At 46.3% G+C, this 16,389-nt stretch overlaps 1 protein-coding gene across 11 annotated transcripts in view; it reads left to right on the forward strand.

The window, feature by feature from the left end:
• Positions 1 to 16,389, forward strand: part of dlg3 (discs, large homolog 3 (Drosophila)) — a 75,145-nt gene that overhangs the window by 40,952 nt on the left and 17,804 nt on the right. For 6 of the 11 annotated variants that reach the window (XM_047585700.1, XM_047585704.1, XM_047585702.1 and 3 more), the window contains 7 exons: positions 4,023 to 4,076; positions 4,588 to 4,638; positions 5,933 to 6,057; positions 6,458 to 6,627; positions 6,727 to 6,863; positions 7,923 to 8,067; positions 9,371 to 9,533. In XM_047585700.1, coding sequence (XP_047441656.1) covers positions 4,023 to 4,076; positions 4,588 to 4,638; positions 5,933 to 6,057; positions 6,458 to 6,627; positions 6,727 to 6,863; positions 7,923 to 8,067; positions 9,371 to 9,533 — 845 coding nt within the window. The remainder of the gene's footprint in view (positions 1 to 4,022; positions 4,077 to 4,587; positions 4,639 to 5,932; positions 6,058 to 6,457; positions 6,628 to 6,726; positions 6,864 to 7,922; positions 8,068 to 9,370; positions 9,534 to 16,389) is intronic. The other 5 variants (XM_047585706.1, XM_047585701.1, XM_047585707.1 and 2 more) reach the window with 3 other exon arrangements.

A 16,389-nucleotide genomic window follows, 5' to 3' on the forward strand; every position in this document is an offset into this window, starting at 1 on the left:
GCTAAGCAGGCTTCCCGGCCAATGCCGTGCGAGTGCCGGTTACCATGGGAACACATTGATTATTTAACAATTTGGATGATGCCTGTGCCCTGCACTTGCAATGTTCGCTGGGAGTCTTTGTAGCTTCACTGTCCCGTGGGTCCGCAGCCAAGTGAGTGCTGTGTGGTGCATTGCCACCAGGACATGATATGCTTGCACAGTGATGCTGAGAGACAAGAGACAGGCACACACATCTCAAATGGCTGAGGAGCAAAATGATAGATTGATGAATAAGAAACTATTATGAACAGATGGGTGGACGAACCTTGGGAGCGAGAGAAAAGAAGCACTGTAGCGAGTGAGTTTTCATCACTCCTGGTGGTCAGTGGGGACTCGTTGTAATGATCTCATGCTGGGGAAGCAGTCTGGACTTGTCATCATTGTGTGTACGTGAGGTCTTTGTGTCTAGTGTGCTCACTTGTTTCCGTATCTGAACCCGCTTGAAGGCCCAAACTACTTTGCATTGAGCAAAACCTTTAATAATTCATGTTTGGAATTAAATGGAAATATCTGCCGTATGTCTTCGGTCCCATGTGTGCACCTGAAAGAGTGACCGCCAAGTCTTCTGGGGAAACATGCAATAAATGTGTGATTGATGTCTGGATATATCATCTGGATATGGAAAGTAGGAAATAAGGAATAAAAAGGTGTAAATTCTCAGAGAATGCATTGTGATCAGATCATCTGGTTTGGATGTATACGTGTGTTACGGCCTGTGCATTTCATCCATCTGCCGTGGTCATTGTGCGACAGAAAAGACAACACACTGTTCGCTTTACTGCCTACCTTTCTGATAACTAGTATTTATTTTTGCAAAATAGAGACATAACTGAATTCCTCTCATTCATGACATTGTTTTCTTTGATCTGGAAAATCCATTGTACTTGCAGAGGGGCTATTGATTGAAAGTCATGATCCAGGTAATAAATCTGTGCACAGATCAACGAAGCTGTAAACAAAGATGTCATGCCATCTTATCCTCGAGGGCTAGTTCAAGTCTAGCGACGCCTTTTCTTGGGTCAAATAGCAAGAGTCTTTTTTTTTTTTTGTACCTCCTCTATGCTAATTGTTGCTGTGTTTGAATATTTTCCTTTAAAGAGCTGATATTAGTGCTTTTACTTTGCAAAGACCTTGTCTGTGCGGCGCAGGCATACTAATTAATATTTCACGCTGAGTGGCCATCTGTTGAGGCCTTATCTTTGGTTGCTCCAAGATTTTACCAAGTTCCCAACGAGGCCCAAGTCCTCGTCAAGTTTGATTGAAGCCAGGGTCTCCAGACTCGAGTCTCCAGCTCTGGCACTGTACCACATCTATAATCGAATCTCTTGAAGTTCTCTGACCCACATTCACCTGCAGCACACTGACAGACATTCCCATCCACTCTTGGACTGACATCAGTTTGCAAGAGACAGCTTTTATTTCTTCTTTGTTTTCCCCCTCCTGCAGTAGGAAAATCCAGATTTTTCCAGACTCTGTAAGTCAGTGTTCGCCTTCCGTCCGTCCTCCATCCGCTAGAGTGCGGTCAGAGCTGTGCTCTACCTTCATTACAAACTTCAAAGTGGTCGTCACTACAAAGTGGCCATCACATGTCATGGTCTTTGATCAGCTGTCTTTCTCCTGCGTGTGAGATGACTGCGGGTCACCCGCGGTCCCGAGGAGGGAGGGCTAATCCGGTCTAACTCGGAGTTACCTGAGTTAATTGCCGAGTAAACAAACTCATGTCGAGATTACTCAAATTGAGATTATCTTCCATTATTCCTTTTGGTTTGCTTGTTATGTGAGATGCAGAGAGAGGGATTACGCAGCACTCCCAGGCCAGGATAATACTGCTGCTTTTTTTTTTATTTGTTGTTATTGTTTTTTTGTTTAGTTTTTTTTTTACAACTGATGGGCTTATTGTGTTTTAGCTGGACTTGTAGGTTCACTGATCCCACTGGGTAGCATTGGCCTGCTATGATACTTGCAATAAGCACCACAGGCATAACAGGTGCGTTTTGTCACATGTGGCCTCAGTAGTGGATTCAGTAGCTTAGTCCGTCAGTCACCAAGGGGACGACTGTAGCCGATGTATTCCCCCGTGTTGGCCTCGGGGTGTGTTTTGTCACTTCTCGCCGCATCGACGTTGGTTTTCATTCAGAAGAGGCCGCGGATTAATAACAGTACAGATTAAAATCTCGGATGGATTTTGGGCGTGAGTCGAGATATAAGATGAAGGGGAGGGGAAAAGTGCAATAAAAAAAAAAAAAAATGCGCAAACGCAAGCTCAGACGTGAGCATCTGTTAGTCCATATGCAGATTACAACGAAGGCCCGATTATGCTGACTTGGGGAGGGGGGATTGCAGCCACAGCTGTCTAGAGTCACAGCGCATCACCACAGAGCGGTAGCAGGTCAAAGCCGCAGCTCCTGTTTATCTGGAGAGCAAACCTTCTCCTTCTCCAACCTTCGCTCGCGGCCTTTTGTTTTACCGTCTAATCGTCCAGTTCTGCAGCGAACGCACTAAGCCAGTGTCGCTGTAGGCGGTCGAATATTTATTTATTTAATGTTGCAGTCATAAATAAGTGCGTAAGGATGCAGGGGGGGGAAGATCAGAATCAACAGCCCGAACATGACAGAGGTGGGAGGGTGAGATCGGGGGAGTCGGGAGGGGAGGATGGTGGAGATAAAATAGACAGCTAGTGATTTTCTCCTCACTGTTGGACCTTAGGAAGTATAACGTCCCCCGGCAGCGCTGTCAGCATCCCCTCACCCACACGACTCGATCAAATCAATGAGGAGCAGTCAGTCAGTGTGCTGGACTGGAGGATGGCCGTTGTGCCTCCTCCTCTGCTTCCACTCCACTGCTGCTGAGAGAAACACCAGGTGGCACAAAAGAGCTGAGCTAAGAAAGTTCATTTCCAAATGTCGGTCAGTTTCTATGTGTTGCCGACGCTGTCGACGTTCGTGCTTAATGTGTATCCTCAAAGAAAACGCGAACGCAACGAGCCCGTTCCGTGTTTCCCTCAAATTTGTATTTATGACAAAGAGAGGGGGGATCTGAAACAGCAGTTAGGGCTCAGCGTGTATATAATTTAGTTTCTCCAGGCCACCTTCAACATCATTAAACGGCAGACGAGACCTCAGCGTTCAGAATTAGCAGAGAGCATTAACAAATCAAGGCGTAGCGCTGCGACTGACACTTCTATTCATTACTGATTGATCAAACTATGATCGCTTTCTATTACGTATTAGCATAAACAGTTAAAACCCAAAAGGAGGCTCATCACTCAGTCATTCTTGACAAATGACTGAAAATGTGAAATCACTATCGAAAAATCTATTGAAACAAATTAATTACATTTTTTTTTCATTTGACCAAAAATCTAAACCTCGTATGTATTACATTTACAACTGTATTAATCAGAAATAAGTAGTCATTTCATTTCAGTATGTAATAAAAGTCTCTGTTGGGTCAAAACACTAAACTATAAAATACAACAGACACATTTTGGACCTTGTTATATTAACAGTTGTTTAAGTATGTGTAAATCTGTAAATATTGGCTTGTAAACAAATTTCTTACTAAATCCCCAAATCGTTCCGTTTTCTCCGTGACACTACGTGGTGTTAAGTTTCAGGCGTGTGAAACAAAAGTGGAAGTAGATGTGGGATAAGCGGTTTGTCCCAGCAGCTGCAACACAAGCCGGTTTGTTTTATGAGGCGACCGCAGGATGTCTGGCTGTGGCGGTTAATAAGCAGCAGTCTCCCTGCCCCAGTCCTCATTCTCAGTCCTCACACCTTTCAACACCCCCTCACCTCCCTCCCCCCACCCCCAACCCCCCCACAGTCTCAGTCCCAAGGAGACTCGCTGACTGTTCCTATGGCATCCGTTCACTTTTCTCCCGAGTGTGTGTGCGTGCGCGTGTGTGTGTGTGTGTACCGCATTACGTCTGTGCGCTGCCAGCCTCGCTCACTGAGATAATGTGTATCTCTTCATATTCACAGGCCAACCCTCCCCCCATCATTGTCAACGCAGACTCACTAGATGCAGGCCCTTATGTAAGTATCTGTTCTCGCTGTCTGTACAGTATAGAACCCCTCTCATTCACACTTCCTATGTGTCGGTGCACGAGCATGTTGGTATGTTTGTGTGTGTGTATGAAAAGGCCTCCTCCTGGTGGCAACATGCTGTTTGCCATGTGGACCGACATCCATTATCCTATTGACCCTGCCTGTTTGTAGGGAATGTGCATTCTGCGGTTGCACACGTAGCGTCGCAGGCTTTGTGTATTTCAAAAAAGAAAAAGATACATTTCATTGAAACTAATCTGTGATTCACAATGGCATTTTTTTAGATAAAAACTATCTGATAAATATGTGTTGTTTATATTTTGTCGATAACTCTGTTCTCCACGGCCCTCTGGGTTCAGTCGTCATTTCTTCTGTATTTATTGTCAGGGATTAAGCTGAAACATGTACATGCTTCTCATTTGTTTGTTCTATATTTTTAGGAAATGACATCGTGCGCGATCGGTGACCTGACTAATGATTGTGTCTTTTGTTTTGGCAGGTAAACGGCAGTGATGGGATGTACAAATACGAAGAGATCATTTTAGAGAGGGTGAGCATCTCCTCTTGCTTCTTACATTTTTTTTTCTTTTTTTTTTCCACACCTCCCTCATGTTTTCTCTGCATCATGGATTTCTCCCCACTAGGTGGTAGCAAGCGGCTCAGTTGCCGCTCATCAGGCAGCGTGAATGCCAAAGACAAATCTTTCTCCCTCTGTACATTTATTTAAAACGAGATGTTAAAGTGTGTGTAAGCGGAAGCCAGTGAAGCTGCGGCTGTTGCATCACCGCGGTAAGAAAGTCATAAGTGTTATTTCTCATGTGAGTTTGAGCTCGGAGTAGCGGCGGCGAGGCACGGCTCTTTACATAATCCCGATGCACATGTCATCAGCAGACGCCAGAAATGTAAAGTGCTCTCCTGTTCAATTGTTCAGCAGGCACCACTGCACTTGTCAGTGGTGGTTCAGCCTGTAGTGGCAGCGCTATATGTTTCTGCTCTCATTATTCCTCCCACATATAGATGCACCTCCAGAACCCACGGTAGATGCGCAGTGTCTCTCTGCCCCATCCACTCTAAGTGGCATTTCTCCACGGAGAAAGCTTAAATAAACTATGCAAAGTCACACTTTAAAAGGTCTGTGGGTGTGTAACATTTGGTGGTAAGGCCCCGTGTACTTCTCTCGGCTCCAGAGCAGCACACTGGGAGGCCTCAGCCTCCCTCTGTCCTAATTTGTTGCGACTGTTGCTCATTAATTATAGAAAATAATAAAGTGAAGTCTTTTCTCAGCTGTCTTGTTTGCTGCCTGTCTCCGTGGCCGCGGCTGTCAGATGCAGCAGCGTGCCCGGACCCACTGGATCCAAATGGGTCCTCTTGTCATCTCGGGGACAGGAACGGCAGGAGGTGCCAGTGTCTGTCTCCCGCAGAGAGTGAGAAGCACTGTATCATGCAATCCAAAATGATATTTCTGAGCTCGTCGTCGCTCCGCGTCGTAAATCCACTTTTCCGCGGACACGGAGCATTTCCAACACAGATGCCGGGTCTGTGGGTTGATAGAATACGTGTGACATTTACAATGAAGTGTCCTCTTCTAATGGAATAAATGGCGGTACCCTTTGTCACATGCGAGGACACATGCGAGGACGCATGTGTGTCCACGAAACGGCATCGGAAAACACCAGAGATGCCTGCAGCAGTTTGCATCAATCACGTGATACCAATACACTTAAGACCCATATTGTAGCGACCTTGAGCTCATGCTGGGTCCATTACTTATGTACATGTAAGTGCATGCATGTGTGTGTCGGTCGTACTGTACTGAAAATGTCAATCATAACTCTTGTGTTCAGGGGAACTCTGGCCTGGGCTTTAGCATTGCTGGAGGAATAGACAATCCCCACATTCCTGATGATCCGGGGATCTTCATCACCAAGATTATCCCTGGAGGAGCAGCTGCCATGGATGGACGGCTGGGGTAAGCTCCCCTCTTTGCAATGTTACCCTCCTCCACCCTCCACCTCGTTCATTCGTTACACTCTTTCCAAGCTCTCGCCATCCCCTCTCTGCTCCAACCTCTCTACTCTCATCTTTGACGTTGACCAACACTGCGTCCCGCCAGGCAGCGCCGTGTGGGAGGCGGTTTCTACAGCCCTCTGCCCCCGGGCTCCGCGTGCTTCCTCAAAGTTATGATTCACTGGAAAAGCAAAAGGCCGAAACATGCAAAAATTATGATATAGAGTGCGTTTTTATGTGCTCCGGAGGTGTCTGGCTATATTGACCTTGCTGGGTCGCCCTGCTTTTGAGCAGTGAATTAACTTCACGGGGCAGCGGCGTGTACACGTTCAATATACATTCAAACCTGTCCCCCTTCGCAGGGTGAACGACTGCGTGCTGCGCGTGAACGACGTCGACGTGTCTGAGGTGGTCCACAGCCGGGCGGTGGAAGCCCTGAAGGAGGCGGGGCCCGTGGTGCGGCTGCTGGTCCGACGGAGGCAGGCTCCGCCTGAGACGATCCTGGAGGTCAATCTGCTGAAAGGGCCCAAAGGTCAGATACGTTTGTAGAACTGGTAGAGGTGAAGATCAGCACAATCGGAAGCTATTCTTTGCTCGTGTTTTGACCGCTTGACTGTGGTAACTCAATCAGGGCTGGGGTTCAGTATCGCCGGAGGGATCGGGAACCAGCACATCCCGGGAGACAACAGCATCTATATTACCAAGATCATAGAAGGAGGAGCCGCCCAGAAAGACGGACGGCTGCAGACCGGAGACCGCCTGCTAGCTGTACGCACGTTACTCTATCGCATGTGTGGTGTTAAAATCAAAAGGAACGGATAAATAGTTCGTCTTCAGGCTCTCTGTGTGACTCACTCATTGTCGGACATGTTAAATGCACCAGATTACAGTGCTGACGACTTTGCACACGATCCCATGAGGTGAGACAATGAAAAGGTTCCACAGCCGGGCCTGAGAGTGAGAAACATTGAATTAGTTTTAGGTTGTTAAGTATCAAAGACGAAATCATTAATCACACAGTCTTTGTGGGAAAACCTGGACGCAATTAGAGTTTACCCTCGTCACTGAACTCTCATTAGTGAGCATTTATGGATCATTTATTTTACACAGCCGAAATGCAAACACATGAAATTTTGTGCTGTTCTTATTTTATTGGAAGTAACACAGAACACACTTTATCACAGTGGTAGTACAGTTGTAGCCAGAAGAATGTGGCAAATTCCAAAGATCTGCTGCCATTGAGTGTAATCTCAGGTGTTTCTGTGTCTCTGGTCTTGGAGGTGTTTTCTAAAATGATGTGATTATCAAAAGCTGAATTAGAAGATCTGTGTTTAAGAAGAGTTTGGTAGACGTACTTCACTGTACCTTTACATAGCATAATGGGATTTAAAAGTATAGATCCGTGCCATCCTGAATATTTTACAGTTCGCATTTGCCATACCGTACCAGCTCCCTTCCTCTCTATGCTCAATGCTTCAGTGTAACCAAAGCTGCTCAAACGTGGGGTGTTCAAAAACTTTTGACTGACAGTTTATTTCCAGGGAGCTGAATCTTAAAAGAGAAACAGTGGAAATTCGTTTCAGTGCGCCTGTAAAACCTCTACCTACTGCTTTTGACCTCTGTTAACGCCGCGCGCCACACCAACCTTTCGCTCTGCCGCCGAGATGTACCGAAAATCTCATAATACCTTCAAGCTATGATTCATGATTGTGTTGGCTGGTGTGATGGCGTCTGTGATGCGTGATGTTGTCACAGTGGAGCGGAGACATGAGGCTTTCAGGTGTTGATACAAGGATTTTTCCTCCTCTTTCCTCCGTTGACAATCAGGTGAACAACATTATGCTTCAGGACGTGCGTCATGAGGAGGCAGTGGCTGCGCTGAAGAACACCTCCGATATGGTTTACCTCAAGGTGGCCAAGCCTGGGCCGGTGCATTTGAATGACATGTATGCCCCTCCAGATTACTCCAGCAGTACGTATCTACCTCTTCTTGATGCTCGAGTCGTCCTGTTCAAAGATCGGTTGCTATTTACTTGTTATATTGACCTGTCCATAAGTGGTAAATGTCTGACTTGATGTAAAGAGTCATTTAAAAGTCAGGGTACATGTTAGTGCACATCATCTTTTAGTCTCTACCAGGGAGTTTTTGTGTGGAATAGCTGATCTCTACCCAAAACCGCTATGCCCAGACACCCACATAGTGAATATAGTGTATGCTCACACACACACACACACACAGTCCTTCCCACAGCATCAACAAGCGCTGTTCTCTGCCTCCCACTGAGTGTGGATGGTTTCTCACATCCCACCTGCTCATGAGAGCCCACGATCTTGATCTGCAGCATCTCAAATTTCCACCGAAACAGTGATTTATTATCGGAGGGGACTACTGAGGGCTTTTTGTACGTTCTGAATGTTTGCGCTAGTCGGGGATGAAGCGGGTCCCTTAATGCAGACTCAACCCCCAGCTCTGACAGCCTAACCCGTGGTCAGATGATCTGGATCTGGAAGTGTTTCATCATGCTCGACTGCCTCCATCAACAATGTAAATTCAGACGAGAGAAGTGAGGGGGCTGTGCTTGCGTTTAGCAGCTACGTAAACCATTTAGAAAAGTGTCCCCAGTAGAAGTAAGGTGAGGATTTTTTATTCATCACGTCCAGATGAAGCTCGGCATAGACGTGGAATACACATTATTAGTTTGTCTGTATGAAACGCCAACCCAGTTTCCAAAATGTCATGATTTCTTTTTAAATGACTAGGTCTTTGTGTCTCTATTTTTGTGGTTTTGGCCAGTTATTCCTGTTTCTATTTGTGTCACCGTTCTCACCGAGTTAATTGTTCAGGGAGAGACATTGTTAAAAAGAAGTTGATACAAGTTCAGCAAACTTACATTTGTGGAGATTATTACACACCGTCCGCCATCTGTTCATTCTATTCGTTCAATCAGTCCTGCAGCACAAAAACTAACTGGTTCAACTTTGACCTTCTGTAATTGTAATAGTAGTGACATTTGTCAGCGGTTTTCTTGTGCAATGACGGAAACACTATGGGTGAACCCATCTTACGTTTTACCGTACAGCCACATAAAATACTGCTTTTTAACACTTTACATAGGTACATGGAAAACATTTTTTTTTTAAATACAAAAGTTGTGCTTAAGTGGATTTTTCTTGCAGTAATTTTAATAAATGCACATAATAATACAAAACCAACTGCACAAAACTTAAGTGTGCAGTCTCCCTGTGTTGTAATCATTCTTTCTTTCCCCCTACTGGCCTGGCCCTCCCTCCAGCCTTCCCCACCATGGTGGACAACCACGTCAGCCACAACTACATGGGGGGAATGGAGCCCAAGCCAGTGTACCCGCCGCCCCAAGTCACCCCGTCCAGGTACTCGCCCGTTCCCCGCCACATGCTGGGGGAGGAAGACTTCACAAGGTAGGTTACAGACCGCTTCGTCATTCTCATGATTCTCCTCTAGGACATTAAATCCACATGACGTTTTTTTTTTTTCTTGTGGAAACAGATCGATTTGACGGTGTAATTAACATAGCTGTGTAGCAAATTGTACGGGGCTAAATTACATTTTTAAAACGGCCATCTTCATTTTGCATGCGTCTCGTTTCCAGTGCCCTCCATTGTGTTGCTGTTATACAGGTGTCACCATGCTGTTTTTGATGATACGGGTATTTCACCAGTTTGAAGAAAGAGACAAGCTCAGTTTACAGTCTTCAGCTCATTGGGCCCCTGGTGGCGCATACTATATTACAGCGGGACAGTGTGTGTGGTGGCTGTGTGCTGAGAGAGGCCTCTTGTCACTTCTTGTACTTGTTATGACTCTGTGTTAACCTCTGACCTCCCATCCAAGTACTGGATCAGGGTAGCGTTCATGGGTTGCTTGATTGGAGCGTCCCACAAGGCCTTGAGTCGGCTTAACCCACAGCTCTGGGGAGGAGGCTGTATTCCCTCCGTGTGTGTGTGGCTGCATGCAAGTGTTAAGAGCGTGCCGTGGAGTGGATGCGTTACTGGACGAGTGTCTGTTATGTTGCCCTGTTATGTCCTTGTACAAGCTGTCTAAGACTTGTATGTGCATTTGTCACATTTTCGTTGGTATGTGTGTTGTATTTGTCTCCTACACTTGTCCCGTTCACTGTGATTCCTGTACCCCACAGCAGGGCCGAACCTATATACAGTGTCATCAGCAAACCTGGGGACAGCAAGGTGCCCCAGGCCCTCTACAGAGGCTTCTGTCCTTCCCCTGCTCCCTTGTGCCAAGGTCCACTCCCCTTCTCTGGCAGGTACTAACCTAGTCCATCACGCCTTGCTTAGCTAACCCTCCTCTCTATAGCAGCTTCTGGATCTGGCCTCAGACAGGACTAGAGAGAGCCCACCTGCCTCACCAGCAGTATGCCGTGCCGCATCTGTGCACGTGTGTCATTAAAAAAGCGGAGAAGATGGATAGAGAGGATAAGGACTTACATAGAGAAGTGGAAGGAAGGGAGGGTTTTTATTCTTCTTCTTTTAGCTTCTCTTGGCTTTATGTGTCTGTGTTTGCATGTCAATGTTTTCCCATCTCGTGTTACTGTTTTATATGCTGTTATATGCTGAGTGTAAGTGTGTTCTTCTGCGTGTGTATTTGGCATACTCAGTATTCTATTCATATGCGGCTACAACTTCTCATGAAACCTGTTAAAAAAAACAAAACATCAACAAATTGGCTGCACAGCACAAATGAAAGAAATTATCTAATTATTTATTGCCCCTTGTGAACGTGCTTTTCTCATCTTCCTCTATTCAACGTTTTCAAAGCACTGCCCCCCGTTCGGTCATTACGCGTCCACGTCCGTGGGTCTTCCGCTAATCTGCTCACATCCGCGAATCTCAAACGTGTCCTGTTCGCTGCAGTTTAAAATGGAGCTGTACCTGCTCTTCACAAACACATCACCGCGGGAGCGCGGCCGAAAGGGCTTCACGCTCCCACAAGCTGCTCAATTCCATCTGTCAGGAGGCATTGATGAAACTAGGCCTATATCTTGGGCCAAGCTACTTTCACTAGTGGGTACCGCTGAGGGCAATACTGTTACTGTTTGGCATTAACAAATGCACAAACGGCCTCCTGCTTTTTATTTTATCTTTGTTATTTATTTACAATATCTTCGTCCATCGTGCTTCACTTGGATGGAGGTTGCCACGTGTAAATAAATGCTTCTATGTATTAATATAGTATGTACTGGCACTGATGCCAATGTGTGTGTGTGCGCGTTTGTATAAAAGATCCTGAAAGGTCCTAGAGTTCGATGTCATGTGGTGTTTAAAGAAAGGAGGGAAAATAAGCACAGTGGTGCCAACTAGAGCAGGCCAACACGAGGTTTCTGCTTTGCAGCGTTGGAATGTTTTTCCTGCTTCTACGTATGTAAATATAAACACACAGAGTCTCGTCGCTACCATAAATGCAATGGCGAGTAAGAGCCCGATCCGGTGCAGGCCGGCAGACTGATATGAGTGGATAGTCCTGCAGCTGTCACAATTCATCTGCCCACTGCGAAAACCAGGACATGCACTCAGGTCTCGCCCCTCTCATCACCCGTGCTGACACTGTACACACTGAGACAGTTGCAGATGCACGCGGGAACGCACGCGCGCGCTCACGCTTTGAGTTCACCGCGCAATTATGACACGGACACATACCTACACGTAAACGCGTACTGTGCAAAAGTTTTAGGCAGGTATCTATCTATACCGATATTTGGTGTTACTACTCTTTGCCTTCAACCCAGCATCAATCCTTATACTGTATGTACACTTGCACAAAGTCAGGGATTTTGTGGGATCGTAGATGCAGCCGTCGTCCAAGGAAACTTAAGGCAACAGATGAAAAAACACACCAAGCTTATTTCCCTTTGATATTGTACCCAGGTACACCCACCTACTGTCCCGAGAAGTCTGACCAGAAGTGGTCTTCATGAAAGAGTTGCATCAAAAAAAACCATCCCTCTGACATGGAATCAAGGCCAAGAGACTCAACTATGCATGAAAACATGAGAACTAGGGTGCAGAGAAATGACAGCAGGTGCTCTGGACTGATGAGTCAAAACTTGAAATATTTGTGTGCAGCAGAAGGCAGTTTGTTCACCGAAGGGCTGGAGAACTGTACAATAATGAGTGTCTGCAGGCAACAGTGAAGCATGGTGGAGGTTCCTTGCAAGTTTGGGGCTGCATTTCTGCAAATGGAGTACAGGATTTGGTCAGTCCTCAGTGCTGAGAAATACAGGCAGATACCATCAGGGAGGCGTATGATTGGCGTGACAAAGATCCCAAACATACAACCATAAGAACTATCTTGAGAGTAATGAAGTACAAGTCCTTGAAGTCTTGATGTGAGGAAGCCTACATCCACAGGAGATCTGTGGTTCGTTCTCCAAGATGTTGAACAACCTACCAGACGAGTTCCTCCAAAAACTGTGTACCTATAAGGATTGATGCTGTATTGAAGGCAAAGGGTGGTCACACCTAATATTGATTTGATTCAGATTTCTTTACTGTTTTGTTAATTGATGAAAATAAACTATTAACACTTCCATTTTTTGAAAGCACTCTTAGTTTACAGCATTCCCCCCGACACATCTGCCTAAAACTTTTGCACAGTACTGTACGTGCATGCGTCCTGCACACCAGACAAATTATAAATCAGCTGTGCAAACGTGAGCGCCTTACATACCGGGGCCTCGCATTCACCTGTAGGGGGGGTTAAGTGCCATGTCCGACATATGATCACAAAAGAGTGGTATTGTCTTCGAGGACATCATGGCCGACAACCAACTTGATCCCGATCAGAGCGGATGAGCATCCAGCTCCATCAGTCTTGCGGGCAAACAGCGGGCGCCTCCCTCCAGCCTCGGCAGCTTTCCCCATTGGCTCCGACCAAGGAAGGCTTATTTTAAATGGATGCTATAGTAAGCGCCGGCTTCCGCTGAAGTGGAGCAGGCTGGTTGTGAGGAATGAGTCAGAGCTTGTATCGGCCCTCTGCCCATCTGCACATCCCCCTCAGTGGTGTCATCGCGAACACATCCCCCGACACCCCCTCCCCGCGCTCCTCCGTCTGATATTGCCCCTTTCTCAAGATATGTCAGTACTGTAATCAGTGGCTGCTTTTAGTCCTCGTTTCTGTCCACACTGGACTCGATAAGGGATAAAACCTCTGACTCGTACGCGCGTGTGTGTTCGGTGTAAACATGCATCTGCATGCGCTGGTGGCACTGCACACAATCAGAACAGCCTTCCAGCCAAGTGCCTTTAAAAACGTGTCTGCTGGCACCGAATGTTAGTTGGGTTAATTTTTTATAGTTTTCATATAAGCATAAAACTTATAAAAGAGTATTATTGTTTAAAGAACCAGCACTTTCGTTTTCTTTCATAAAAAACCACTACGTGATACTTTTAGTTTGGTTGCTTTGTTTTAGGCACAGCCTGGGTAAATACGGCAGGGTCGAGCACTGCAGCAGCAGGTGAGCTAATCAGTAACTTTTTGTGCCTCACACAATCACGCACAAACAGAAAACCTTTGGCTGGTCATTGCAAGAATCCAGTCATCAATAGCGACTTGACCTTTGGTTGGCACTTTTAAAAGCGGCGAAAGCACAAAGGGGGGAGTTTAAAATAAAAGTGATCGCAACAGATTCAGCTGAGAACACGTCTGAGGCGTTAATCATTTATCACTCCGATCTTATTCTTAGTCACAGTGAGAGGCATGAAGTATAAAGTGTCTATCACCTTAGCAGTGAATAAATATTTCCCTGTCAAATTAGAGGGAAAGAGAACGGCCATAAAAAAAAAAAAAAAAAAAAAAAGAGGCAGCCACAGAAAATCTATGGGTAAAATTTAGGCAGTGGAAGGAAGACAGAAGACAGTGCACGCCTCTATACTGATGTAATCTTTTCAGGGGAGGGAGAGATAAAGTGCTGCGAGAGGTAGTGTCTGTCTGTGGAAAATGGCGTCCATCTGCGGCGTCCGCCATTAATCAGCCAAGCAGAGCCAATTACTGGGCTGAGTCCAGGGCAGCGTGACCTGCTGAACCCCACAGCCCAGATATCCATTCGCAGCTTCAGGATTAGGCTGCGACCGCCGCAACCAAAGCGCTAAAGCACGGAGGGAAAATGTAGTCGTGGGAGGGGAGGTGGGTTCTGAATTAGAAAAATGGCTGCGCAGAGAGAGAGAGAGGGTTTCTACCGGCCTAAAACTGTTTACATTCTTGGCGTGGATGAAAAGGCTGAGGGGTGGGGAGGAGGGGAAGCAGGTCTTGTGATGGAGAGGGAGGACGCGGTCCCTGCATTTAAGAGGAATTCACTCCCATTTTCCCTGAAAATGCCCCGGACTTTTCCGACTTTTCTATGAACAAAAGAGACGCACAACAAAGAGGCAACAACATCCTCCTGTTTCGGAAAGTATCACCACCCCTAAAGATAGACGGGGACCTTAAATGTCAGAATATTCCGCAGGGACCTGGACATTATTTTTCTCTATATCTGTCTCGCTGTCCGGCAAGTCACGAAAGTGCGTGCATGAGCTCCTCCGTTTGTTTACACGCCGACAAATTAGCAAGGAATCTATCTGCTTAGTCTCCAGAGGGCCACTCTGACAGATAGGAATGCTGGTGTGCTACAACTACGAGGGGGCTGAACCCGCTGTAGCTTTTCAGCAGAAATGAGGGAACGGGTACGGTGTGAATGGGAATAAACCTCGGATAGCCTCAAGTCGAACACGTCCGAACCCCGATTATTTCGAATGCGAGTGAGCTCCTCTCTGCTTACACTTATTTGTGTGGGAGCGTTAAGGGTTAAGTGTCTTGCCTTGCGGGTGATAGTAACGATTGTCAAAGCCCGAAGAGAAGCTGTTTTCCGTCACAGCACACGAGGATAAGATAGGGAACACACAAGTTTCTAAAACTGTGGCCCCCCTCTCCGTGGATGGCCAGATAGGAAGCGGGGTTGAGGGGTAATGCTGAGCTGAGCTGAGCGATGTGCCATAGTCAACATGTTCACAGTCAATGTCTCATCTTCCATGCCGATGGTGAGGAGCGCGCCTGATCGCGCAGTTAGGAAATGCTCTTTCAGAAGCAAGTACCGGATCCGGATCTTAAGGTAACCATGGAGATCTGTGTGCCTTGTCAAGCTGCGATGAGAAGCTCGGGACGGAAAGCGAGGATATTTTAAGATGAACTTGCTTGAAACGGAGTCAGTTGTTTTAGCATATATTTTACAACTTGCCGTTTTTTGTGTCATGTACTAAAAATTTGTAAGGCTATGAAGGAAAGAAAGAATCTAAGGGGACAACTGTCTTAAGGTTTCTCTGTGCAGGTGTACTTAATCTGTCCTTTAATCCCCCCCTGTAGAAAAACAACGTACTGTAAAAGGAATCACACAGACCAAGAGTCCCTACGTGGCTATCGGTCTGTATCTTGTCAGTCTCTCCGTATCTTCTAAATCCAGTTCATTTGACATGAGCAATGCAGTAGGCGCAGTTTTACTATTCCCATACTCTTCCGCTCCTTCAGTGGAGTAGTCAGAGCTTTTTCCAGACTTTCATGGGTATGATCCTGAGAGTGTGGAATGCCGCCTCGGCGACCATCGATGGGAAAATGGCCTTAACAGCAAGTTTGCGCGCAGTCATTAGGGATTGTGTAGGAATTGTTCCTGTAGACCGCAGGCTAAGCACTGCTAGAGAAGACCACTAATGGGAACCATGCAGGGATTTCTGATGAGAGAGGAAACTGTGTGTGTCCGTGTGTGCGCGCGCCTGCGTTTGTGCCTATGTGTTCATCTGTATATCAAGTCTCTGTGCGTGGGTGTGAGTCAACTGTTTGGGCTTCCTAGAGTGTGTGTGTTTGTGTGAAGTGTGTTCTCAGAGGGCTTTTGGTGGACTGTAGCGGCGGTTTGGCCTCTGTAGCATGTTAAAACTGAGGCAGTCTGAATTGCCTGCTGGAGGATGAGTCATAGCAGCTAAAGCTAAAGCCGAGCTTCGGCAGGTCTGTCGAGCAAGAGGTGGCTCATTGTGCATTAATGTGAGTGGGTGTTTAAGGATTTACACGTGTGTACATGTCCATGCGATCTCCACGTATAAGCAGGAAGTGCTATAAACAATAGAGTATAGGCTTTTGAACCCAGTCCTGCTGCTGCTTGTGTTATTGTAATGAAGTGAACAGTGTTGCATAAGTGCTTATCAGTTATTATCTGTATCATTATGATTACGGCAGGATTACTACATGGTTAATCATTGTTTGTTACCACTGAATGGATCC

The sequence above is a fragment of the Mugil cephalus genome, chromosome 5 (genome assembly GCF_022458985.1).
Source record: "Mugil cephalus isolate CIBA_MC_2020 chromosome 5, CIBA_Mcephalus_1.1, whole genome shotgun sequence".
In the NCBI taxonomy this organism is placed as follows: Eukaryota; Metazoa; Chordata; class Actinopteri; order Mugiliformes; family Mugilidae; genus Mugil; species Mugil cephalus.